Below are 26,900 nucleotides of genomic sequence, written 5' to 3' on the forward strand. Positions count from 1 at the left end.
GTTGCTGAATGTTTGTTTTTCAGTCATCTATATTTTTGTTGAGCATTTTGTTTTTGTGATGCTTCCCACTGTTCATTTTCCATCATATCCTTTTGTCTATTTGCCCAATCAACCTTAGTCATTTTCTCCTCAAACCTATGTAAATGACTTTGTTTAAGATTGTTTGCATTTGGAGAATGTTACTTTCAAACTTAACAGGGAATTCAACGATGTTATGATCACTATTCCACAGTGGATCTTTTACTGTGTCAATGCTAATTAACCCCTATCTCATTACACATGGGTAGATCTAAGATAGCTTTATTCCTAGTTGGTTCCATAATGTTTGTTCCAGGAAACTGGCATGAAAACATTCCACAAACTTATCTTCTAGATCATTCATGCCAATTTGTTGTCCTAGACTATGTGAATATTAAAGGCCCCAGAATTATTACATTGCCTTTGTTATTTGCTCCAATGACAGGGAGGGGAGAGGTCATGAAGGGACTTGAAAGAAGAATGAGAACTTTAAAATTGATGCATAGCCGGAACGGAAGTCAATGTGGAGTAGGTGAGCACATAGCTGATGGGTGAATGGAAGTTGTTATGAGTTGGGATACCTGTAAAGAGAGTTTTGATGTGTTTATGGAGCATGGATATGGGTAGCTGGTCAATAAAGCATTGAAATAGTCAAGTCTAGAAGTAACAAAGCCATTGATGAGGATTGTAGAGGCAGGAATAGAATTGGATGATGTTACAGAGGTGGAAATATGAAAGATCATTATCAGGTTACCCAAGCCTCTCTATTTTCTACACAATAAAATCCAGCTTGTTCGATCTTTCCTGATGGATATAATCGCTGGAATTCTACTGCCCCACTCGCAATGGGCAGGTGGGCAAGGGGCAGAAAACAGAAATGTCCGTTCGGGTGGGTATTTTTGGCCTCATTTAAGCAAGGCCGTAAAATCTTGCCCAATCTCTCAGATCTGATATCATCCTTGTCAATTTTTTCTAAACCCTCTCCAATGTCTCCAAATATTTATTACAATACAGAGACCAGAATTGTCTGTACGTAGTACTCTTAACCAAAGTTTTATATGTCTAATGTAACTTCTCTGAATTTCAATTCTAGCCTTCTGAAAATTTAACCCCGTTGCTTTGTTTACTTTTTATACGGCCTTCCTAATTTGCCTGGCTACTTTCAGTAATTTAAGTATATATATCATCTCTAGAATCCTTGCTTCCCTACCCTGTATGTAATCTTACTTTTCAAGGAGAATAAGGAGGCCTCCCTATTCTTCCAACCAAAATACATATTACTAGATTCCACAACAATGGGAAGAATCACCAGATAAATAGTTTTAGATTGTGCTCCTTGCCTATGAAGTTTTGCATATATGGTGTGCTATCCTTTTTGGTTTATGTTGTGTGGGTGTGGACAGTTATGGATGGGTAATAAATGCTGGCCTAGCTAGCAATAGCCGCTGGTATGGTGAACATGGAACCTGAAGATAGAGTAATATTTACTTGCCATAAAATTTGAATCAGTCCTGCTGACCAAGGATAATAGAGGAGTTCCATGACTGTTTAAATGTTGCCAGATTTTCATGCTGCGTGGAGAAAGTAGGCACTACAGATGTTTATCTGACATCGGTTCTTGCTAGACTCATCAAATTTTCTTCTCCTGCTGCCTCTGCAATTCTTGCAGACTCAGTGCTAGGATTTAGCCTGTAGCTTTTTGATTCCTTAAAATGTTTTACAATAAATGGTAATTTATTGGATGTGTGATAAATTTGCTAATATATTAACAATGCTAATAATATCCCTGACTCTCATTTACAGGATGAAATTCGATCAGAAGCTCGGCGCAAAAATCTATTGATTCTAATTCTACACCACTTAACTGAAGAAGGGTGAGTGCAATGTCTCTTGCCTGCTTCTCACTAGGAGATAAGTAAATTCTTAAAATTGCTAACTGCAGACTTTGTTATTTTCTGCAGGTCAATTTAATCTGCTTCCCTAATTCTCCTTACACCCTCATAATTTTCAACAGATGTTGCAATTAATTTTGCCAACTTCATTTTTGTTTCTGTGTCTTATCTTGCTATCTTTAATTCAAAGAATGTGATAACATTTAATGTTTGTCTTTAGCCACCAATTCTGGTCCCCAACACAAACTTCATTCCCTCCATCTCCAACACCAGTCATTATCTGATTGGATTGGACCAAAATTTTCCAAACTTTTGGGGAACTCCTAGTGATCTCTTAAGAGCATTGGGGAAGCCCAAGCATTCTCAACATGTCAAAGCCCCTTCATTTTGCCATGAAATAGGTGCAAATACAGAAATCAAATGTAAACATATATTAGGAACAGTAAGAAATACATTCACTAGCTACATGGCCCCTCCCATGGGCCCTGACCATGACTCCTAGAAGTACTCCCCACTTTAGGAGTGGGTATTCTGGTAATAATTAGGAAGTTTTGTTATGGTTAAAAAAAATTGCCCCCCCCCCCCCCCCCCGACCCAGTCTGGCAACGGCGTGGCAGACCCCACCCCCCAATCCACCCTTAGCTCATTGACCTACTTAGTGGATGATCATCTCAATCTCTTCCTGAGGTCCCCAGCATCACAGAAGTCAGTCTACAGCCAATTTGATTTTACTCCAAGTGATATCAAGAAATAGTTGAAAGCACTGGATCTGCAAAGGCTCTGGACCCAGACAACTTTCCAGCAATATAACTAAAGAGCTTGCCGCTTCCAGTACAGGTACAACACTGGTATCTGCTCAGCAATGTGGAAAATGGCCCATGTATGTTCTGTATACAAAAAGCAGGACAAATCCAACCCAGCCAATTACCACCCCATCAGTCTACTCTTGATCGTCAGTGAAATGATGGAAAGTGTTGTCAACAGTGCTATCAAATAGCACTTACTCAGCAATAACCTGCTCACTAACACTCAGTTCAGTTTCTGCCAGGGCCACTCAATTCTTGACCTCATTACAGCCTAGTTTTGGTGGTGATTACACAATGTTCAGCATCTCCTCAGGTATTGAAGCAGTTCATGGCCATCTGCAGTAAGACCTGGACAATATCCAGGCTTTAGCTGACAAGTGGCAAATAACATTCATCCCACACCAGTGCCAGATAACGACCATCTCCAATAAGAGATAATCAAATCATCTCTCTTGACATTCAAGGGCATTACCACCTTTGAATAAAAGGAAGAGGCTGGCTAGGGTGAACGTTGGACCCTTAGAGGATGAGAGGGGGGACTTAGTGGTAAGGGATGGGGAAATGGCTGAGGTCTTGAATAACTTTTTTGTTTCGGTCTTCACGGAGGAAGACGTGAATAATTTGCCGGGTGTTAACGATGGAAAGGTGGTAGGATTGGAGGGTCTCAATGACATTATTGTTACTAGAGAGGCGGTGCTCGACAGACTGGAGGGACTGATTGTGGACAAGTCCCCAGGACCGGATGGAATGCATCCGAGGGTTCTGAAAGAAATGGCGGAGGTGATAGTGGATGCCTTGGTGGTTATTTTCCAAATGTCGCTGGATTCCGGGGAAGTGCCGGAAGATTGGAAAACGGCTAATGTTACGCCGTTGTTTAAGAAGGGTGCCAGGCAAAAGGCAGGGAATTATAGGCCGGTTAGTTTAACGTCTGTTGTAGGTAAAATGTTAGAATCCGTCATCAAGGAGGAAATAGCGAGGCATCTTGAGGGGAATTGCTTGATAGAGCAGACGCAGCACGGTTTCGTTAAGGGGAAGTTGTGTCTGACAAATTTATTGGAGTTCTATGAGGATGTGTCTAGGGCGGTGGATAGAGGAGAGCCGGTGGATGTGGTCTTTCTTGATTTTCAGAAGGCGTTTGACAAGGTACCTCAAGAGGTTATTGCAGAAGGTAAGGGGGCATGGAGTTGGGGGTAGGGTGTTAGCGTGGATAGAGGATTGGTTGTCAAATAGGAGGCAGAGAGTGGGGGTTAATGGGTGCTATTCGGATTGGCGGTTGGTGACTCGTGGAGTGCCCCAGGGGTCGGTGCTGGGGCCTCAGCTATTTACCATTTATATAGATGATTTGGAGGAGGGAACCGAGTGTATGGTGTCGAAATTTGCTGATGACACCAAGATTGGTGGAACGGCAAATTGCGCGGAGGGTGTGGAGAGTCTGCAGAAGGATCTAGATAGGCTGGGCGAATGGGCCAGGAAATGGCAAATGGAATTTAATGTTGGCAAGTGCGAGGTGGTCCACTTTGGTAGGAATAATGGTAGGAAGGACTATTACTTACGTGGCGACAAACTGCAGCAGGCGACGATGCAGAGGGACCTCGGGGTCCTTGTGCATGAGTCGCAAAAACCCAGCCTGCAGGTGCAGCAGGTGGTCAGGAAGGCTAATGGGATGTTGGCCTTCATAGCGAGGGGGATTGAATATAAAAGTAGGGAGGTCTTGCTGCGGCTGTATAGGGCATTGGTGAGGCCGCAGCTGGAGTACTGTGTGCAGTTTTGGTCGCCGTACTTACGCAAGGATATTTTGGCCTTGGAGGGAGTGCAGAGGAGGTTTACTAGGTTGATACCGGAGTTGAGGGGGTTGAGCTATGAGGAGAGGCTGAATAAACTAGGCTTGTACTCGTTAGAGTTTAGAAGAATGAGGGGAGATCTCATTGAGACAGATAAGATGATGAATGGGATGGATAGGATAGAGATGGAGAGACTCTTCCCACTCAGAAAGGACAGTAGGACTAGGGGGCACAGCCTCAAGATAAAGGGGGGGGGGGCGGTTTAGAATGGAGTTGAGGAGGAACTTCTTCACTCAAAGGGTGGTGAATTTCTGGAATTCTCTGCCTGTTGAGGTGGTGGAGGCTGCCTCGTTAAATATTTTTATGATGCGGGTTGATGGGTTTTTGATAAGCGAGGGGATTAAGGGTTATGGGGAGAGGGCGGGAATGTGGAACTGAGCCACGACAGATCAGCCATGATCTTATTGAATGGCGGGGCAGGCTTGAAGGGCTAGATGGCCTACTTCTGCTCCTATTTCTTATGTTCTTATGTAACAATCAACATCCTGGAGGGTTACCATTAACCAAAAATTTAACTGGACTAGACATGTAAATACTGTGACTGTAAGAGCGGGTCAGAGTCCAGAATCCTGCAACAAGTAACTCACCTCCTGACGCCCCAAAGCCTGGCTACCATCTCAAGGCACAAGTCAGGAATATGATGGAATACTCCACTTGCCTGGATGAGTGCGACTCCAGCAACACTTATGAAGCTTGACACCACTAAGGCCAAAGCATTCAGCTTGATTGGCACCTCATCCACCAAGTTAAACATTTACTTCAACCACCACCAGTGCACAGTTGCAGCAGTGTGTGCCATTTATAGGATGCACTGCAGGAACTCACTGAGGCTCCTTAGGCAGTACTTTTCAAAGCCTCAAGTGGTACCATCTAGCAGAACAAGGGCAGCTAGACAATTTGCAAGTTGCCCTCCAAGCCACTTACCATCCTGTCTTGGAAATATATTGCTGTTCCTTCTCTGTCACTGGATCAAAATCCTGGAACATCCTCTCTAATAGCACTGTGGGTTTACCTGCAGCACATGGACTGCAGTCGTTCAAGAAGGTAGCTCATCACCATCTTCTCAAGGGCAATTAGGGATGGTCGATAAATGTTGGCCGGCAATGTCCACATCCATGAATAAATTTAAAAAATTGGCCCTGGTCCGTCAATACCACAATTTAAAAATTCTAATTGTTGTTTTCAAATCTATCTGGCCTTGACCCTTCCCTATTTCTGCAACTTAAACCTGTCCACTTCTTTCATCTCCTTTCATACTCCGTTTAAACTTTTCTAACTTATCTTTAACCTGTTCTAAGTTTGTTTGATAATGTTCCTGTGAAGTGCCTCAAGATACTTTATGACGTTGAATGCAATGTCTTGTTAATACAATGCTACATATAGTTTGCTATCAGAGCAAGTGAACATTCAATTAATTGGATCCACTTGATTAAATCTGCACAGCTTGGATGCATAATAATAAAAAATAATAACTTCTGCTGCTTCCTAACATAATTGGGTCACCTTGCTTGACTAATCACTTCGATCTAGCTTCCTGTATTCTAACGTCGAGCCTGTCAAAAATTTGATTTAGTATTCTCTTTTTGAAAACCTAGTTGTTGGTGAGTTTTTATTTAACTGTATTTGCACAAGAGAAGGATTTGTGCCAGATGAACCCCAATAATAGCCTTGGAGTAGAGGCCTCCCAACAATGATTACCAGAATGAACTATCACTTTGCTTAATTGTTTGCAGTCAGTGGAGGAATAACTTCAAAGTCCATTAATATTTAATCATATTGCATCTCATTGTATCCACACATTTTGGAAAAGAGGTTTGCTTTCTAAAATGGTTTAAGTACATGTCTTTTCTAAATGTGGAATAAGGTCAAAAATGAGAATTTGAATAGTGGAATTAGTCCCGTCAGCCCAAGGAAAAATCATGTGTATTTCCAAGTGTTTTGTTTTTGCTTTTCTGAATTTTCTTTGGGGTGGCATAGTTCTGTCAGTTTATGCTTTCTCCATGTTTGAACTATACAATCAAACAGTACTTACTTTACCTTTCTGTACTCTCTGTAATTCAATAGCTATATAGATACGGCAAATACACTGGAACAAGAAACTAGTCTAGGATTACGACGTTTTGAAGTTTGTGATAATATTGACCTGGAAACCATCCTAATGGAATATGAGAGCTACTATTATGTCAAGTTTCAACGGTATCCAAAATTAACTAAAAAATTAGCTGATGATGGTAAGTTATGCATGATCGCAGTTTGTCAAAATGTAACTGCATATATGGATAGTTAACTCGTTCTGCTCTGCAAAGTCAAAATTCTATAGAAAGTTATGGTGTTTGGTGTGTATGTAAAATTGTTGCTTATGCATTTTTCAACGTGTGTGTGTAGATCCCTTTTTCTTTGTATCGTGGGTCTTAGGACCTGTATTTCAGCTACAAGGAATTAACAATTACCCTTTCTAGCTATCATATATATATGATAGGCTTCAAAACTCAGTTGTCCTTTTATATTGAAAATTTAATTAACTGTAACATTAAATATCTCCCTCTCTTTAGAGACTCTCTCTCCTCTCTCTCTCTTCTGCTCTCCATCTCTATTGTTCCTTTTCACAGCCTCTCACCATGGCTCATTAATCTCACTCCTTTAAGTTAATGCATTTCCTATAACACTAGATAAAAGATGTAACAGATGTGTAGTGGAACGTTGTCATTTTCTGATCCAGTCACACACCTTTGCAAAAAAAAAGGAAAATATTATCTGAGCTTTAAAAAAGTTAACCTGTTTTTCAGAAAGGCAGCACAGTGGTTAGCTAGCAATGCTGCCTCAAGTGCCACCACTACAAGTGCCAGGGACTAGGGTTCGATTCCCGGCTTGGGTCACTGCCTGTGTGGATTTTGCAGGTTTTCCCTGTGTCTGCATGGGTTTCCTCTGGGTGATCCGGTTTCCTCCCACAGTCCAAAGATGTGTAGGTTAGGTGCATTAGCCATGTTAAATTCTCACTTGGTATACCTGAACAGGTGCCGGAGTGTGGCGACTAGGGGATTTTCACAGTAACTTCATTGCAGTGTAATGTAAGCCTACTTGTGACTAATAAATAAACTTTTTACTTTGGAATTGAGTAGAACATTGATGCTAAAGACAACTGTTCCATTGATATAAGTTAGTAGTACTACTGCATCTGAGGAATTTAGTTTCTCTACAAATGCTCAGGTATACAATCTAAATTCAGCTAAGCCACAGCCTAGGGCAAAATATTAAATTTAAGTCCATGTTTTTGCAAGAGACTGAGATCACGATTTTATAATTGTTAATGAGACAATTTAATGGACAAATGCATTCATGCTGCTGTGAAGCACGTACTTTTAAAATCTTGTTTAAACTCTTTATTTTGGGCATTAGAAATTTGACTTAGGCTTGTAGCATGAGCATCTGTGGAATTTTTGGTCTCCTTGCACAGTGGAGATATTATTATTTATTTATTAGTCACAAGTAAGGCTTACATTAACACTGCAATGAAGTTACTGTGAAATTCCCCTAGTTGCCATAGTCCGGCGCCCGTTCGGGTCAATGCACCTAACCAGCATATCTTTTAGAATGTGGGAGGAAACCAGAGCACCCAGAGGAAACCCATGCAGACATGGGAGGAACATGCAAAGTCCACACAGGCAGTGACCCAAGCCAGGAATCGAACCCGGGTCCCTGGTGCTATTGTGCCGTGACTTTGGATAGGGTTTAAGAGGACCACAAGATTAATCCCAGTATAAAACACCATGGCTGCACAGAAGCGTCTGTAAACTTTAACTGAAGACTTGCACCTTTGATCAAGGTTTATAAAATAATGAAAGGACTAGATTGTGCTCATGTAAACAAATTATTTCAGGTGGACAGGTTGGGTAGGATCAGAGTTAATGTTTACAAAGCTAAGGACAGAACTAGCTTGAATGTAAGACTATTTTTCCACTGAATGTGGTCGAATTGCAAGACCGATTATTAATTTGTATGATAAATGCTTATTTATTTGCTATAATAAAGAAAGAACTGGATCTATTTTGGGTAAAACTGAGATTTCTCTGTACAGAATGTAGGTTCTATAATATAATTCTGGTTTGATATGATCTAAACTAGTTTTATTTGCCTGAATGGGTTTTCTCTAGATTTTCTCCACTGACTGTTTTCAGCTTTTATTCATTTTAACATTCAAAGGTGCTTAAAGTGAAAAGATTGGAGATAAGTTTTAATTTACAGTATTTTCTTACTTTATATTTATTTTGCTTTTATAGAAAATACAAAATTACAATCACGGAGTGGAGGAAAACTGAAGAGGTAAAGGAGAAAAATCTAAATACAACATGGGAGGTTTTACCAACCACCATGAAAACATTTATTTTTCTTAACTCATTAGTATCATGTACCTCTAATTTAAATATCACTTAATTTCGTACAACGAGGCTTTTTCTGTCCTCTGCTGAATTTGCCAATTCCTGCTTATATGTGTCATTCACTCTCCTGTAAATCAAACAAACAATAACCCAGTAAGAAGTCTTACAACAGTAGGTTAAAGTCCAACAGGTTTATTTGAATCATGAGCTTTCAAAGCACTGCTCGTTCACCAATGAAGGAGCAGCGCTCCGAAAGCTCGTGATTCTGAATAAACCTGTTTAAACTTTAACCTGATGTTATGAGACTTCTTATTTGCCCACCCCAGTTCAACACCAGCATCTACATATCAAAGCAATTATTCAGCCAGGAATGCAAAATATCTGGATTAGCAGTTCTGTGAAATAAGGGCATTCATGCTGACTTCGAATGAAGTCTTGCTGAGAGATGTAATGATCACTGTGGTGAGAAATTTAGCTTTCTCAATGTTCATTTTGATTTGAATGTTCTTTAATAATGAATCCCCTCAACAAGAATGAGTGTAATGAAGATTGGAACATACACATGAGGTGAAGGTAGAAGCTGAACTTGGTTCAGCCTGCAAATCCAGGAACCAAAACTTATGACGACTTAATGAAGATCCTTGAAGAGCATCACTCTCCAAAGCCACTGATCAGTGCAGAATGGTTCAGGTTCTACCAAAGGAGTCAAGTAGGAGGCAAAAGCATTATTTGGTTGTGGCAACATTAAAAGGGATGGCACAACATTGTGGGTTTGGTGAGTCGTTAGAAGATTCTCTTTGAGATTGTCCAATTGTACGATCCAAAATGAGGCTATCAAAGGAAGATTGCTGATTGAACATGCTTTAACTCTAGAACTCTATAAAAACTCTAGAAATCAGTGTCGATGGAATTGGCTGTTAAAGAGGCTTCCCAGTTTGGTGCAGGAATGAAGATCCACAAGTTGGGAACTGCCTATAAGAAGTCAAAACAGCAACAAGCATGTCACAGATGCGCCAAAATGGGCCATTCAGTGAGTGAGTGCTGGAATAAGGATAGTCAATGCAACAATTGTGGCAAAATGGGTCACATTGCAAAAGCTGATTAGGCTAGATCAGTTTCCCCGAGAAGAATATTCAAAAGAAAAACCTGGGTATCTTCAAGAAGAAGAACAAGTTGCATTCTACAAAAATAATTTACAATATGGAAGAAAATAATTACAATTGTGAAAGAGAGGATGTCCAGAGATATTATGAAGAGATTCTCGTGATTCTGAATTTAAGTAGACAACCTATTAGGATGGAGGTGGATACCAGTGCTACTGCATCTTTAATTCCTGAGACTACGTACCAACATAAACTGAAGCATCTTCCAGCACAGTGGCACAGAGGTTAGCACTGCTGCCTCACAACGCCATGCACCTGGTTTCGATTCCTGGCTTGGGTAACTATCTGTGTAGAGTTTGCACGTTCTCCCTGTGTCTGCGTGGGTTTCCTCCAGGTGCTACAGTTTCCTCCGATGTCCAAAGAGTGAGGGTTAGGTGGATTGATCAAGTAAATTGCTCCTTAGTGCCAGGGGGACTAACTAGAGTAAATGCGTGAGGTTGTGAGGATAAGGCCTGGGTGGGATTGTGGTTGGTGCAGACTCAATGGGCTGAATGGCCTCCTTCTGCAGTGTAGGATTCTATGATTCTTTTAAAGCCAGCTGATGTGATTTTAAGGATATACATGGAAGTGATTGTGCCTTTAAAAGGTCACATGCTCAATATAGAGCTGAGTGGACATTCTGCAGAGTTGGCTCTTCATGTGGTCCATGGTAATTTTCCAGCTCATAACTGGAGTGCTGTCAACAAACTGGTCAATGTCAAAACAAACCACGACATGTTTTCTGGTGGCAGAGGTGGCTTGTTGTCGGCCACCAATGGGATCTTCCAGTCAAAGAACAAAATCAGCCTGGGAAACAGGCCCTTCGGCCCAACGAGCCCACGCTGCCATCTCAACACCACCTCTCTACCCATGACCCCTATCTAATGTTTTATGGCCATCCAGATTGAGGGAAAACTGATTTAGGGACAATTTATTCCTGCCAATCAGCCTAACAGCACATCTTTGGGGTGTGGGAGGAAACCGGAGCACCCGGAGAAAACCCACGCATGCACGGGGAGAATGCGCAAACTCCCACAGACACCGGCCCAAATCCATGTGTCTGCACAGCAATCAGCGATAGTCACTGAGCTGTCGTCTTGCCCAGTATCTTGTCCAGTTTAGGCACACACTAACGACATGAAGCACTAGGCCAATCTCGAACAACCAAGAGCAGCCCCAGTACGACCCATCGCGTGTATGCCCCTCGTTGGACACGAGGTGGACCGACTTAAAACCTGTGAATGAAAAGAGAAAAACGTTATTATCATACTATACCTATTTACATTTCTAGGGACACCCCAATGCTAGTGACCCTTAATTAAAGGTTCTCCTATATCCACCCATCTCCAACTCAGTCATGTGCCTGTCTAAGTTACTCTTAAAGGACTCTAGCATGTTTGCTTCCACCACCTTGGCAGAGCATTCCATACCCCCACTACCCTCTGTGTGAAAAACCCCCCTCTAATATCTGTGTTGTACCGCTCCCCCCTCACCTTAAGCCCATGGCCCCTTGTCCTACGTGTCTCTATCATAGGAAATAGCTTACCTCTGTTTACTCTATCTATACCCTTCATAATCTTATATACCTCTATTAGATCCCCCCTCAGTCGGCATCTTTCAAGGGAAAAGAGCCCTAATTTCTTCAATCTTTCCTCATACCCCAGTCCTTCCATACCAGGCAACATCCTAGTAAACCTCCTCTGCACTCTGTCCAGAGTCTCCGCGTCCTTCTGGTAGTAAGGCGACCAGAACTGTACGCAGTACTCCAAATGTGGCCTAACCAACGTTCTGTACAACTGCAACATTAGACTCCAGCTCTTATATTCTATACCCCTTCCTATAAAGGCTAACATACCATAGGCTTTCTTCACCACACTCTCCACTTGCACTGCCACCTTCAAAGACTTCAAAGTCCTGGCGATATTGGTAGTGTTTTGTATAGCTCACCTGGCCCGCTGGCAGGAAGATCTGGAGAATCCTGCCTCATTAACGTTAAGTTGCTGTGGGGATAGGGGCATGAGTTGCAGCCAAGCTGATAATGATTTGATTTGATTTATTATTGTTACATGTATTGGGATACAGTGAAAAATATTGTTTCTTGCATGCTATACAGACAAAGCATACCATTCATAAAATACATAGGGGAGAAAGAAAGGAGAGGGTGCAGAATATAGTGTTACAGTCACAGCTAGATTTCCTGATGGAAGAGAGTCACCAGAGTTCCACTGCCTTGCCCACCACAGAATCGGAGCAGGCAAGGTGTGGACAGCGGAAATGTCCTTTGACCTTGGGTGGGAATTTCTGGTCTTGCTTGAGCAAGGCCATAAAATCTCATCCAAGGTGAGTGGAGTCCTTGATTAAATTGAACTGACAAAGCAGCGCAGCGGGCTGGGAGAATTGCACTCAGTATCTTTTCTCCACTTTGTTCTCAAAGTAAAAATGACCTGCGTGCATTGACTTGATTACTCGATTCTCTATTGTCTTAATTATATGATACCTTAAGTTCATTAAGTGGTGAATATTACCACTTTGACCAGAAGGTGAAAGTTTCAGAACCTCTGAAAAAGATAAAAATCAACAAATATTGAAAGATACATACATTATGCGAATGGCTTCAGATTGTAAAACAAATTTTATTTCTGAATGGTGAATTCAGACTATTTTGTTTCTCGGATCTTCACTTAAGAACTTGTGTGACTCAAGCAGGAAACAAAACTAAATTTCCTAATTCTATAAAGTATAGCAGAGTGCTTATGCTGTGGGTCTAGTAATCTGAAGAATCGGACTAAAGATCTGGAGGTGTTCAAATCTCACCTCGGCATTTGGCGAGTTTTAAACAGTTAATTACATAAAGCCTTAGATTTGAAAAGAAAACCTAATATCAATTAGTGACCAGATAACAACCAGATTTGTGTAAATAAAACCAATCTGGTTCGCTGATGTCCTTTCTCTCTCTCTCTCCCTCTTTCTCTTCAGATACCATCCCCTAAAGGGGTGTTGGCGACCATGTATTTATCCATAATTATGCTTGCAAGGGCACTGCAGTGGTTTGCCATTACCTTCTATGGGTTCTGGCTGATTGCAAGACTCTCCCACTTTTATCGCTTGACATTGGCACATTGGAAGAATTTGCAAGTTGATAATCAATCTGTTTGGCCAAAAAAAGTCCCTTGCTACCATTGTGCCACAAGACGTCTTTAAGCGATGGAAATTTGCCATCCTTACCATAATATGATAAGGAAGGGTAGGAGAAACTATGAAGCTGGGCTAGCGCTTAATATAAAAAAGGATAGCAAGAGTTTTTATAAATATATAAAAAGGAAGAGGCTGGCTAGGGTGAATGTTGGTCCTTTAAAGGATGAGAAAGGGGACCTAGTGGTAGGGGATGGGGATATGGCTAAGGTATTGAATAACTTTTTTGCTTCTGTCTTCACAGAGGAAGATGTGAATAATTTGCCGGGTGTTAGCGATGGAAAGGTGGTAGGACTGGAGGGTCTTAATGACATTACTGTTACTAGAAAGGCGGTGCTCGACAGACTGGAGGGGCTGATTGTGGACAAGTCCCCAGGACCGGATGGAATGCATCTGAGGGTTCTGAAAGAAATGGCGGAGGTGATAGTGGATGCCTTGGTGGTTATTTTCCAAACGTCGGGTTTTTGATAGGAGAGGGGATTAAGGGTTATGGGGAGAGGGCGGGAAAGTGGAACTGAGCAGCGACAGATCAGCCATGATCTTATTGAATGGCGGGGCAGGCTCGAAGGGCTGGATGGCCTACTCCTGCTCCTATTTCTTATGTTCTTATGTTCTTATTACCAGTCTTGCCTATACGTGACTCGAGACTCGGAGCAATGTGTGGTTGACTCTTAACTGCCTCCGAAATGGCCCAGCCAACTACTCAATTATTAAGAAGACGCTTGCCACAATCTTCTCAAGGATAAATATGGATGGGCAATATATTATTGACTTTGCCATGACATCCAAATTCTGTGCATGAATTTAGAAAATAAATGTTTGGGCCAAGCAATAGATTGCAGGAAGACCTTTTCCTGTTATGTGCTTTCCACCTCTTACTTATCAAAACCAATGCTCCTTTCAAGTTCCTTTTATATGGAGGTTTTCAAACTTCACAATGCTTTGTACACATTTTCAGTTGAAAGGAAAGTAGATGTCACATGTACAATGATTCACACTGCAAAAGGTGTATCTTTGATGACACAGAAATCAATATGATTGAACTAAACAATTTTTTGGATAAATGAAATCAATACAAATTATACTAGAGTTTTGAGAGTAAATTGGTTCCTGCACATAAAAAACAAAAGATTGATTCACAAAATGCGCCAATGGATTATTCCATATCATCGCACCAAACCTCATATAATAGCATTGCAAATCCCGATTACTAATAATTTAAAATCAATTTGCTGTGGTATTGAGAATAGGGAGCAAAGTCCAAGTGGGAAATTTAAACCCTTCCCTACTGAGCATGAATGGAGCTGGAGGGCAGTTTAAATGGAGCAACTCTGCCACTGATCTCTGCTTTTAATTTTGCTCATTTTGGAAGGTGAAGATGTGGTTGCAGGGCTCGGGCAGGAACCTTATGATAAATGCTAATCTGAGGCGTCTGACATTGATTTTATTTTAATTAGGGTTAGGGCCTGTAGAGGGAATCCAGTATAACTTTCTAGCTGTAGTCATTCTGCCGGGCTAAAGCAGTTTGTCAGCCAACAGGACGAATGTGGAGATTTCCCAAGATAAGTGTAAAACATCCCTTTTGTGTTTGTGCTCCTCATGCTCCATTAGCAAAATCACAGTTTACATTGAGCAGGCTTTCTTCATCCTATGAAATCCTCCCAAAACTCTCCTCCCTACCACGTATCTACAACCAAGGCTGTGAAATTGGGAAAATCAGTAATTATGGCATTACAACTGTCATAAAAATGTCTATAGAGTATGACAAGTTTACATAAATGTGAAGATTGAATTTGTAATGGAAAAGCTGATTTAAAAATTGTGACAACAGGAACCAATTTGTGTAGATGGGAAATGCGCCTAGATATAAAACTTTTTTAATATCTCTATATATTTAAGTCAGGGCATTTACCCTGAATCGGTCCACGTTGCATAACTATTCTAAATGAAATATCCTGCTGCATTCTTGTTCAATCCTAGGACACTAAGCTATAGTTCTAAGGCACTCCCTAAAATATCCACAGTACAGCGTCCATGTTCCAAAATTGGATTGAAAAAGACTGAGCAGAAAACGCAAAAACAGGTCAGTATCAGCAAATGTTTTGTTAGCTGAAATGTAACCTGAAGCATTTATAACTCAAGTTTGAAATCTTCAATTAGCGACCTATATGGTACCAGAAAATGCTCATTCTTAGGGAATGAGTGGCACAGTATATTTGAGTATTGTCCATTGTTCTCTTCCAAAGCTTGACTTTCAATTTAACTTGAATAACCAGAATGACCTTTTCCTGATGTGAGAAGTCAAAACACAAATCAGAAGGTAACAAGGAATTATAAAAGAATATTTAATAAGCTAGCAACAAGTCCTTCAGTACATAACTATAAGGAAAGTTGAAATGGGAATAAGGCTACTAGATAAAATAAAATTATAGGCAGTAATATTCAAATGGCAGAAATATTCAATAGTTACTTTCTGCAGTATTTAACAGGAAAATGGATCAGTGGATGTGATATCAGAAAACAAAACCAGAAATTGTATAATTGTATTTAAAATACACTGATCAAATACCGAGAATGAAACTCATATTTTGGATGGACTGCTTCCACGCATTTTAAAAGTGTCTGGGGATGAGCTAACAGAGGCACTATTATATATGTTTAGTAATTTGTTAGAAAAAGGTATGGTGCCAGAGGACTGGCAAATAGATGATGTTATATTGTACTTAAAAAGTGAAACAGAACATGTCCAGGAACAATAGAGCGGCCTGCTTAACATTGGTGATAAGAAAATCATGGAAACTATCAAAGGAGAAATTAGAAAACCATGTAAAAATCAAAAATTTAACGTGGATTTCAAAAGGGAAAGTCTTAGAAACATGGAGAGATTTATGGCACAGAAAGAGGCCATTCTTGAACAACTTCATTGAATTCTGTGAAGAGGAAACAGAGTAGACAAGGGTAAAGTAGTTGATATAATATCTAAATTTCAAAAGTGCCTTTGATAAGATACCATATGACAGACAAATGAATAAGGTCAGAGCATGTGGAATCAGGGACATGTAGCACAATGGCTGGCTAGCTAGCTGCAAAAACAGATAGCCAAGAGTGGGGTAAAGAGCAGCTGTTCAGAGTGGCAGAAGATGGGGAGTGAGGACTCACAAGAATTGGTGTTAGGACCGCCGTTTACGATTTACATTAACAACTTGGACTTTGGAATCAGAAATTTGATTTCTAAATTTGTGGCCAACACCAATTTGGAGGCAACACTGAAGAGAGCAACAAATTACAAGAAATAATAATCTTGCAGAATGGACATCTGATTGACAAAAGTTCCAACATAGGTAAGTGTGAGGTACATTTTGGTAAGAAGAATCAAGGTGGTACATATAATATGGAAAATGTTAATCGGGTAGAGGATAAAGAGATCTGGAAGTACATATATCCAGATCACCAAATGCTAAATAATGTGCTCAAGGCCATATCAAATGCGAACCCAGCAGTAAGAATTATCTGAGGGATGGAATTTTAAAGTATAAATTTTTATGTTAGGCTGGTATTGAATGTTGATTAAACTGCACATGGAGTACTATGTGCAGTTATGGTTGCTGTATTATAGAAATTTAGACAGTCATTGGATAGAGTGCAAAATAAATTACAAGGATGATATATGAACTGTGGGGTAATAGCTATCAGAAAAGAATGAACAGGCTGGGTTTCTTTTCCCCAGACTTAATAGATAAAATTGTGAAACGTTTTGATAAGGAGAGCATGTTTCCACTTGTGGAAAAGAGTTAAACCAGGAGCCAACAATATAGGTTGTCACTAAAGCACACAAATGGGAAATTCTATTCAGCAAAACAGTCAATGTGCAAGCTGATATGGAATGAGGCTTGTAATGAAAATGGTTTGGACCTCTTGCTGCAGCTTTGCTCAGATACCCATTTTACACTTATTTTTGGTCAAATGTTCAAAACTAGCCACAACTTGAATGCCAGCATGGAGTTGTATTACAAAATCACTGGGTGGCAGTGCAGGAATATGTTTATACTTGGTCCAGAGCAGCAGGTATTAACTGAATTGTGATGTGCCTTCATAGTGAACCAGTTGAAATGTAAGTGCTCAATGCAGCCACCTCTCTCTCAAAGCCACCTCTGCTAATGTCTGAGCCATTATGAAATAATATATGGTCCCACGTTCACCTTTACTTAGAACTTCCTCCAGCTGCTCATTGAAGAAACTCCGAGGCCCCTTGTCCCAAATTAAGGCTGCCAAATCTGGTTGGCTGTACACCTGAGAATTAGGCCACGTGATATTCTGCCACATGGCATTTGCTGCACTATGCAAATGTCTCCCTTTGCTTCTCCATCTGGCATCATTGATTTTTCAAGGTCGCTGAACCAGGTCTTATGCCGTGATTTTATTATGGGACAGGATTTTATTATGGAACAGGACAAGACAGGCCCCAAGTTTAGCAAAAAGAAATCAAATCCTGCTCTTGCAGTTATTCTGAACCACACGCTAACCAGCTGAGCTAACCAACCATCATTGTCTCTTTGCAGTAAGTCCTCACTTAATGTTGTATTTGCGTTGTAGAAATGTTAGACAAATCAGATTTTCCTTTTAATGTAAAAATTGTAGTTGGATTAGAAACTTTTCCGTCAGAAAAAACATTAAAACATTACACCACATAAATTGAAATCCTTAACATTGCTAATTTCCTAGATTCATAAATGAAATACTTTAAAAATAAAATAAATTTTAAAATATTAAAAAAAAGCTACCTCTTTCTACTTACCTTCTGCTCGTTGACTCAGCAGCTTGTTGCCTCTCTAACTTGCCAGCCTTGCAGCTCGTCACCTCCCTGAATCTGCAGCTTCCCTGCCCTCTCCCTGATCCTGCCATCCTGCGCCTCCTGGACTCCACATCCCTGTCCCTTCAGTCTGCTGCCTCTCTTATTCTCTGGCTCACTGCAGCACCCAGCCACACATCCTGCTCATTGACTTCCCTCATGAACTGTTTGGGTTGCTACTGACCATCCCACTCCCAACTCTCACCCTTGCTGCTTCCTTTTCCCAAACCCTTGCTATGAGTGAGGGGTCAAGAGGTGAGTGACGAGAGGCAGCAAGAGTCTCTGCGGAGCAAGAACAGCTTCATGTTGCAGATGCAAGCTGCAGGGTGGCATGTTGACAAGAGAGAGAGCTGTTAAGCAGGTGAGTTAGCCAAGACTGGGAGGATGCACAGCAATCAGCAGAGTTGGGGATTGGGAGAGGTCACTCTGAAATGGCAACTTTGGATCTGGCATAAAACAACATTAAAATATAACTCCCAACTCTTAACTTTGAATACCAGCCCCAATAATCACATGAAGTTAAAGTGGAACTACATAAAATAGGGCAAGTTAAAATGGGGACTTCTCACATTTAGCTGCACAATAATTGTTCTCCCAAATTCACACAACAGTTCACAGGGAAACAAATAGCAAACTGTATTCTGAAGAATGTCAAGACACAGCGAGGCATTCCACCTACTCAGACTCAGTGACTGTATAGCGATGTCAATCCATTATGTTGTGGTATCATCAGGAGGAACACAAGCATTTGCTGATGTGTTTAAGATGCCATATGCAGGCAGCGAGGATACAAGATGTCTTCTCTGTTTGACAGGATGTGGCATGTGTTTCCCAGGGGTCTATACTGGGGCCTCAGCCTCTCACCATATATGTTAATGACTTGGTAAAAAAACACTTGTCTGCTCAAGTTTGTGCTTACGAGGCACAGTACGTTGAGTGGAATCGCATTTAAGATATAAGTACTTCCTGGATGTAAAGAGGAAAAAAGTTAGTTTCACAACTTTAAATTGGATGTTTTTTTTTAATCCATGTTAAACCCTGTCTTGACAAACTTACTTCTTCTGAACCCAGCTTGGAATAAGTAGTCTGGAGAAGGAGGAAAAAAGAGAAGGAGAGTAGCACAAAATGAGGGATATCTGACAAATTTAAATTACTTTTTCTTTAGAATAGTAAAGAAACAGGACAATATAGTGGAAGAATTCAATCCTATTTCTGATGCTTTTATGAACAATTACTTTGAAAGGAGCTTGTCAAAAACAAGGATGTCAATTTGGGAACTCTAGAGAAATTGATTAATTTGAACTTGACCAGTTTGATCTATTAATATATAATGCTTTGATGATCCATCCAGGAGAATGAACAGTATACATCTCTTGAGACCTCAGAGTTTGGTTTGAACGTGTCTACCATTAAAGTCGGTGATGGACTTCATCACAGACGGGTAGGTGCTAACATACTCATCTTTGGACTTATGGATGCCTAGAGAGATGTTGATGTTGACACTTGAGCAAGTTTTCTTATTTCTTTCCCTTTTTAAATTATGCAAAGGGCCAGATCATTGACTTGCGAGGCATGATTCAAGATGCTGTCAAAGATTCATCTAATGAAATAGCAGTAAACAGTCTGAATTACAATCAAGATCCTTCGGTGAGTCAGGAAATATAAGTTGCTATAAATGAATATGGCCCAGAGAACTGATTCAATTCTATCTTTTGAAAATTGTGCCATCTGAAATTCAACAATGTCACCTAAATGACATCAACATTAGAGCACATTATTAGAAATCTTCTGATGTTGCAATTCCTACGTGGAAGAGAGTACTAATGCAGAAACATTCAGTATCAAAGATGTTACATTTGTTGATGCTAAATGGAGTGTCCAGTAGAATGACGAAGGACAAAATTCTCTGGCCATTCGAGCTGGCGGGATTCTGTGGTCCCACCAGTGGTGCACCCCCTGTCATGTGTTTCTTGGTGGCTTCAGTGGGAATTTCCATTGACAGCGGCAGGATCAAAGGCTCTCACCAGCAACAAACTGTGCACTACCTCCCGCTGCCAAGAAAAATGCTGAAGGGAGACCAGAGAATCTTGCCCAAAGTGTTAATAAATAATTATGAAATTAAAACAGAAAATGCTGGATAAACACAGCAGGTCTTGCAGCATCTGTGGAGAGAGAACCAAGAGTTAACATCTGAAATCTTCCCTCCCTGCTCATGGCTGGAATTTTCTTGTGTTATTGAGAGTGAAATGTGTTTTGGCTGGAATGTCAGTTTTCTGTTCTCACTCACTGACCTCAGTGCTGCTGGGTTGGCTACCAGGTGTCTTTTTTTATTACTCCTTAAAAGGCTTGGATGGGAGTGGTTTGTTTCTACTTTGCAGAGTTATAAAAAATACCAATGTTAAGAGGTAAAAAACTGGTTGGCAGGTCAGGTGACAGAAGTTCTTTCATTTTCACTTCTGAGCTACTGTTTAGTTTAGAAGGGATAGCAAGCTGAAAAGAAGTGTTTTCTCTCTCTCTCTCCTTGTTGTTTTGGAAATTCTGCTAGTTATCTGAAAGAAAGGTCATACCTTCCTGCAGTAAAGATTCTGCAGTTGGTGGCTTGACCAGAGCGTCTCTCCCTGGAGTTCTGAGAAGCTGTTTTGACTTCAGCTTGTCCTGAGTGAATCCAGAGGACTGCAATCTTCAACCAAAGGACTCAATTTCCAGTATCATGTGAGCGTTAGATGTATTTGTTAAGAGTTATACATTATAGTGGTCATTCCGGTTTCTTGTTTGTAATTGATAAAAATTCTTGGTAATTTTCTTACTATACTTGTTAACTATATTTTTAAGTAAACCTTTTTGGTAAAAGCTCCTAGTGGGTCATATTTGAATCATATCTGAAGAGAAACACTTCATGCTTATCCTAGCCAAGTTCAAAATGCAACATGTATGATCCAGGAAGGCTCCATAAGACACATTGGAATTTCTGACCTGAACCGTAACATGAGGCATAACAAGGTAATAAGGTTGCTTGAACCTATGAACTCAGAGGCTTGAAGGGGGAGATGGGGCAATAATAACAATGCAAATGAAAATGATAAACTAGAATAATTTGAAATACATTGAAGACTTGCCAAAAGGCTGAGAAGCAATTGTGTACATGGTTCTATCCAATACTCAAGGGGAGGTGTAGAAACATCTGATACATTTGGGGTTAAAATGGGACTGAGTACAGCACTGCCCACATGTTGAGATAAGAAATGACAATGCTCAATCTTAGGGGTCATTCTAGTATTGGACAGAGCAACGTACACAATTGTCTCTTGGCCTTTTAGCAAACATCGAGTGTTGCACCAAGCCCAAGATGGGGTACAATGCCTTATTTTGTCAGCTTGATCTTGTTTGTCTCTCACGTGGAGACTATGCATTCAATTTGAATTTGTTTTTTGGAGCAAGCAAGAGATGGATTCAGGTGCACTCAATCCACTCTGACTATTAGCGTTATAACTTTAAGAATGGAATAAAACATTTTTAAAAAAAGAGCCGTGTACTCAAGCAAGCATGGAGACAGCTCCTAATTTGAACACTTTACTGTAAATAGTTCTTGTACTTAATAAATACATAATTAACCTACTTAAAACTATAAAGAAATCATTAAGATCTATCAAATGGTATCCAGCACTCTACAACAGACCATATTTGGACTCAGACAATAATGAGGTCAGAAGTTATTGTGTCTCCCTAGCAGAACCCAAATTGAGTGTCAGTAAGCAGGTCATTGGTGAATAAATGCTATTTGATATTGTTATCAGTGACACCTTCCATGACTTTACTAATTGAGAGATCATCACTGATGAGCCTAAATTGCATGTCAGCAGGTTTGGGAAGGCATCACAGCTGTGTTGAAGCAAAAACAAAATACTGTAGATGCTAGAAATGTGAAATTCTGGAAAAAATTAATAGGGATGACAGCATTAGTGGGGGGAGAAATAGAGTTAAGCTTTCAGGCTGATAATCTTTTGTCAGAAAATCACTCGCCATGCTGATTGGGAAATATATCGCTCGCTGTTCCTTCACTGGGTCAAAATCCTGGAACTCCCTCAAGGGGATTTTCACAGTAAACGTTATCTATGAAACACCTTGAGTCATTTCATTACATTAGCACTGATGCCTCACAGTGCCAGAGACCTGTGGAGTTTGCACATTCTCCTGGTGTCTGTCTGGGTTTCCTCCCACAGTCCAAAAATGCAGATTAGTTTGTTTGGCCATACTAAGTTTACTCTAGTGTCAGAGGAGGTTAGCAGGGTATATATGTGGGGTTACAGGAATAGGGCCTGGGTGAGATTGTTGTCGATGCAAACTTGATGGGATGAATGGCCTCCTTCTGCAATGTAGGGATCCTGTGATTCTATTGAAGGTGCCATATAAATATATGGTAGACATTTGGGAGAGGAGGGAAACTTTGGAAAGTTTTGTTCAGTTTTAAAATGAGTATTTTAACTGAGGGTTGTACGAGGTAGCTTATGTTTTTATGTCCAGCAGAATTAAGTTACTGGTCTATGAACCAACATATAGAACATTTTGATTTTGCAACTTTCATTGTGATGTTTTAAGTTTATATGACAGCTTATCCTTAATGTTAGATTATGCAGGTGTATTTATCAACAAAATAACCCAAAATATAAGGAGTAAGCTCTGCAGGATGGGCAGTTACTATTGTCGATTCCTCTTATCATTCTATTATTAATGTAATTAATATAGAAATGATCATTTCTTTTTGTTCAGTGTGTGCAGGAGGGTTTCCTGACACAATATGTGGATAAGCCAACAAGAGGTGGGGCCATATTGGATTTGGTACTGGGTAATGAACCAGGCCAAGTTTAAATTTGTTTGTGGGAGAGCACTTTGGAGATAGTGATCGCAATTTGGTGTCCTTCATTATTGCAATGGAGAGGGATATGGTCACACGGCAGGGCAAAATTTATAATTGGGGCAGGGGTAATTATGCGATTAGGCAAAAATGGGGAGCGTAAGATGGGAACAGAAACTGTCAAAAGGTGGTGGTGGAGGGAAAATTTTCAGACTGGAGACCAGTTACCAGCGGTGTACCACAGGGATCAGTGCTAGGTCCTCTGCTATTTGTGATTTTTATCAATGACTTGGAAGAGGGAGCTGAAGGGTGGGTTAGTAAATTTGCTGATGACACCAAGATTTGTGGAGGGCTCTTGTAGGCTGCAAAGAGACATTGATAGGATGCAGAGCTGGGCAGAAAATTGGCAGATGGAGTTTAACCCTGATAAGTATGAGATGATTCATTTTGGTAGGACAAACTTGAATGCAGATTACAGGGTCAATGGCAGAATTCTGAGGAATGTGGAGGAACAGAGAGATCTTGGGGTTCATATCCACAGATCTCTGAAGGTTGCCACTCAAGTGGGTAGAGCGTGAAGAAGGCTTATAGTGTGCTAGCGTTTATTAACGGGGGTTTGAGTTTAAGAGATGTGGGGTTATGCTGCAACTATATAGGACCTTGATAAGACCACATATGGAGTATTGTATGCAGTTCTAGTCACCTCACTATAAGAAGGATGTGGAAGCATTGGAGAGAGTGCGGAGGAAATTTACCAGGATGCTGCCTGGTTTGGAGGGTAGGTTTTATGAGGAAAGGTTAAGGGAGCTGGGGCTTTTCTCTTCAGAGCAGAGGAGGATGAGAGGCAACTTAGAGGTTTATAAGATGATGAGGGAGATAGATAGAGTGGACGTTCAGAGACTATTTCTTCGGGTAGGTGTAGCTGTTACTAAGGGGCATAACTGTAAGGTTCATGGTGGGAGATATAGGAAGGATGTCCGAGGTAGACTACTCAGTGGTTGGGGTGTGGAATGCACTGCCTACGTGATAGTGGAGTTGGACACTTTAGGAACTTTCAAGCGGTTATTGGATAGGCACTTGGAGCATACCAAAATGATAAGGAGTGGGATTGCTTAATCTTGGGTTTGGACATAGCTCAGCACAACATCAAGGGCCGAAGGGCTGTACTGTGCTGCACTGTTTTATGTTCTATTTCCCAATATGTAAAATGGAGACCATCGCTCTACATCAGTTTTGTTACAGTTGCTGGTAGTGATTTAAAATCTGTGTGCACAGTAAAGTTTGATGTAAAACAAAAAGTCACATGAGTTTGAAGCATTCAGTGTAGTCTTGGCATGTGACTTGCATGTTTACATATTAAATCATCTGTGGCATTTTAGATTTTTAAAATCCTAATTTTACTTTTGCATTAGATAATGACTTTAGCAGCTTTACTGTTTGATCAATGATGCTGGCCTTGCTGTTTATCTCTTGCTTTTGGAATTTCTTTGGAGCTACTTGATCCCCTCAGTTTGATCTTTGTGGGAACAGAAGTGACTGGATTCCATACTTAAAGAGAAATTTAGGGATTTCAGTATTAAGCGAAAGACTGAAAATCCATCAATATGTGACAGATGAGATGTTGATGAAAGAAGTATAATGATGCGTGTATAAGATATATACATGGTCATCTTTTACATACTCACATGATTTGAAATCTTATTTTGTTAGGAACGGCTAATAAAACCACTGGGTGCCTTCATAGGAACAAATGGTGAACTGAGAGACCTTGCTGTTGTTGTTAGCAGGGTAAGCCACAGAGAAATGAATTTTAAAGTTTGTATATCATACATTTATACAGCCTTTTAATGGCTTTAACAAATAATTGTGGGGGAATTAATAGAAATGAGTCTTTCAACTTCTAGGTTTGTTTTTTTCCGTTGTAGACAAGTATTTCTGGTCCATTTCAGCAGAGGTAATTGCAAATTATCAGCATGATACATGAGCATGAAATGTGACTTGGTAGAGATAGAAAAAATGAGATTGAACCAGAACTAGTACATATGCACAACAGGTCAATCTGATGAGAGGTCTTGTATTAAGTAATATCCATACTTTCCTTTTCAGATGGCTGACCTGTTAGTCATTGCTAGTATTTTTTAGTTGTTTAAAATGTTTAAGCAAAACAAGTCTTTTGAAAGAAATTTAAAATAATGTATCTAATTTCTGGAGAATCTGTTCAAAATGAGATTGATTTTATCTATTTAAGGATATTTATCTACATAATCCAAATGTGAGATGGGATGACATTATTGGGCTGGAGCCAGCCAAACGACTAGTTAAAGAAGCTGTTGTCTATCCTATTAAGGCAAGTTGTTTTAACTTAAAATCATGTTCAACGTTTGCCTGTTATTATACATTTGATGCTTAGTCTTGTACTTCTTACCTCTAGTATCCACAGCTGTTTACTGGGATTTTGTCCCCATGGAAAGGACTGTTACTTTATGGACCACCAGGTAAGGGGTTTTCCTTTGTAATTAAAAACAGAAAAATCTGGCAATACACAGGTCAGGTAGCATCTGCTCATGTTTCAGGCTGATGTCATTCATTGGAAAACACAGAATTTTATGGTAAATCTTTTGTGAATTAGCATAGAAAGGAATGGTTTTAGTTGGTGCAATTAATGATTTGGCTTCTGGAAAAGAATCTGCTCAGTCACAGAATATTACCATGCAGAAGAGGCCCTTCAGCCCATCGAGTCTGCATCAATGCATGAAATGCCCTGTCCACCTAAATCCCATTTGCCAGCACTTGGCCTCTAGCCTTGAATGTTGTGGTGTGCCAAGGTACTTCTTAAAGGATGTGAGGCATCCTGTCTCCAACACCTTCCCAGAAGTGCTATGTCTTTGGAGGGAAAAACTGATATTGTGCCAAAAATTGGCAGCTACAACAACAATTTGTGTTTATGTGGTGCTTTATCATATAACATTGCAAATGCTTTGCAGAAGTTTTATAAAGGAAAATTTGATACCAAGCCACATTAGGTGATATTTGGGCAGATGACTAAAATGGTTAAAAGGAGTATCTTAAAGGATGAAAGATGGGTATGCGGAGGGAATTCCAAAGCTGAAGCACAGCCGCTGATGGTGGAACATATAAGATCAGGGATGCTCCAATCAACCTTCATTGTAGTGGGTGCAGCTGCGTTTTTGAGAGGCATCATTCTTTGAATGAATGAGACTTTTAAAAACCAGTTTTCCCCTTTTGCTCCTAAATGTGCGTTCCAGTTCCATAGATAATTGCAGCTCGACCAATATTGTACCCAAGTTATCATTCTTCATATGTGAACCTGCACCATACTGTCACACTATTTCACCTTGGTAAACATCCTGTCCTCACCCCATGACCACTCTCCATACTTTTCAGAAGTAGTTACTAGATAGGGGGCACTAAGCTTAATTGTGGCACTCCTAGAGACAGCTCAGAACAAGTCAAAACCAGGACTGACCTTGTTTTTATGCCTGAGCGTGCCACCATATTAGGGCAGACCACTATGAGAATAGGATATTCACCAGATTGAAATAGTGTGAGGGTGTAGTGTAAGATTTGAGTTAAATCTGGAGATTTTGGATAGACCTCCCTGGCAGACTCCAGTAGGAGGAAAGGGGGATGCTAAGGCTGCTTTTTTGGGGCTGACTGGAGGCTTAATACTGGGTGGGAATGGGGGAACAATCTTTGATATCCGCCTCTGATGGGCAGAAAGCACCCTGAAGAGGAGGTACCCTCTCTTCCTGCGTGATAGCAGCTGTGGAAACCTTGACTTTACCTTCCCCTGCTACACATAAAATAGCTTCAGAGGCGGAACTGAATTGAGGCCCTTAAATGCATTGTAGTGGTCACTTCAGGGTTCAATAGACCCAAGGGCAGGAGACTGCCTAATGTCTTCCCCATCC

The 26,900-nt window shown here is 40.5% G+C and overlaps 1 protein-coding gene across 5 annotated transcripts in view; it reads left to right on the plus strand.

Moving 5' to 3' along the window:
- katnal2 (katanin p60 subunit A-like 2) overlaps window positions 1-26,900 on the plus strand; it is a 55,677-nt gene that overhangs the window by 4,604 nt on the left and 24,173 nt on the right. For 4 of the 5 annotated variants that reach the window (XM_080205031.1, XM_080204942.1, XM_080205201.1 and 1 more), the window contains exons 2-10: window positions 1,822-1,892; window positions 6,622-6,788; window positions 8,835-8,877; window positions 15,248-15,350; window positions 19,468-19,557; window positions 19,665-19,763; window positions 24,679-24,756; window positions 25,217-25,315; window positions 25,400-25,463. In XM_080205031.1, the coding sequence (XP_080061157.1) occupies window positions 1,822-1,892; window positions 6,622-6,788; window positions 8,835-8,877; window positions 15,248-15,350; window positions 19,468-19,557; window positions 19,665-19,763; window positions 24,679-24,756; window positions 25,217-25,315; window positions 25,400-25,463 (814 nt within the window). Of the gene's footprint in view, window positions 1-463; window positions 551-1,821; window positions 1,893-6,621; window positions 6,789-8,834; window positions 8,878-15,247; window positions 15,351-19,467; window positions 19,558-19,664; window positions 19,764-24,678; window positions 24,757-25,216; window positions 25,316-25,399; window positions 25,464-26,900 lie in introns of all 5 variants that reach the window. The other variant, XM_080205114.1, reaches the window with a different exon arrangement.

Source organism: Carcharhinus amblyrhynchos, chromosome 1, assembly GCF_965287045.1.
Source record: "Carcharhinus amblyrhynchos chromosome 1, sCarAmb.v2.hapA, whole genome shotgun sequence".
In the NCBI taxonomy this organism is placed as follows: Eukaryota; Metazoa; Chordata; class Chondrichthyes; order Carcharhiniformes; family Carcharhinidae; genus Carcharhinus; species Carcharhinus amblyrhynchos.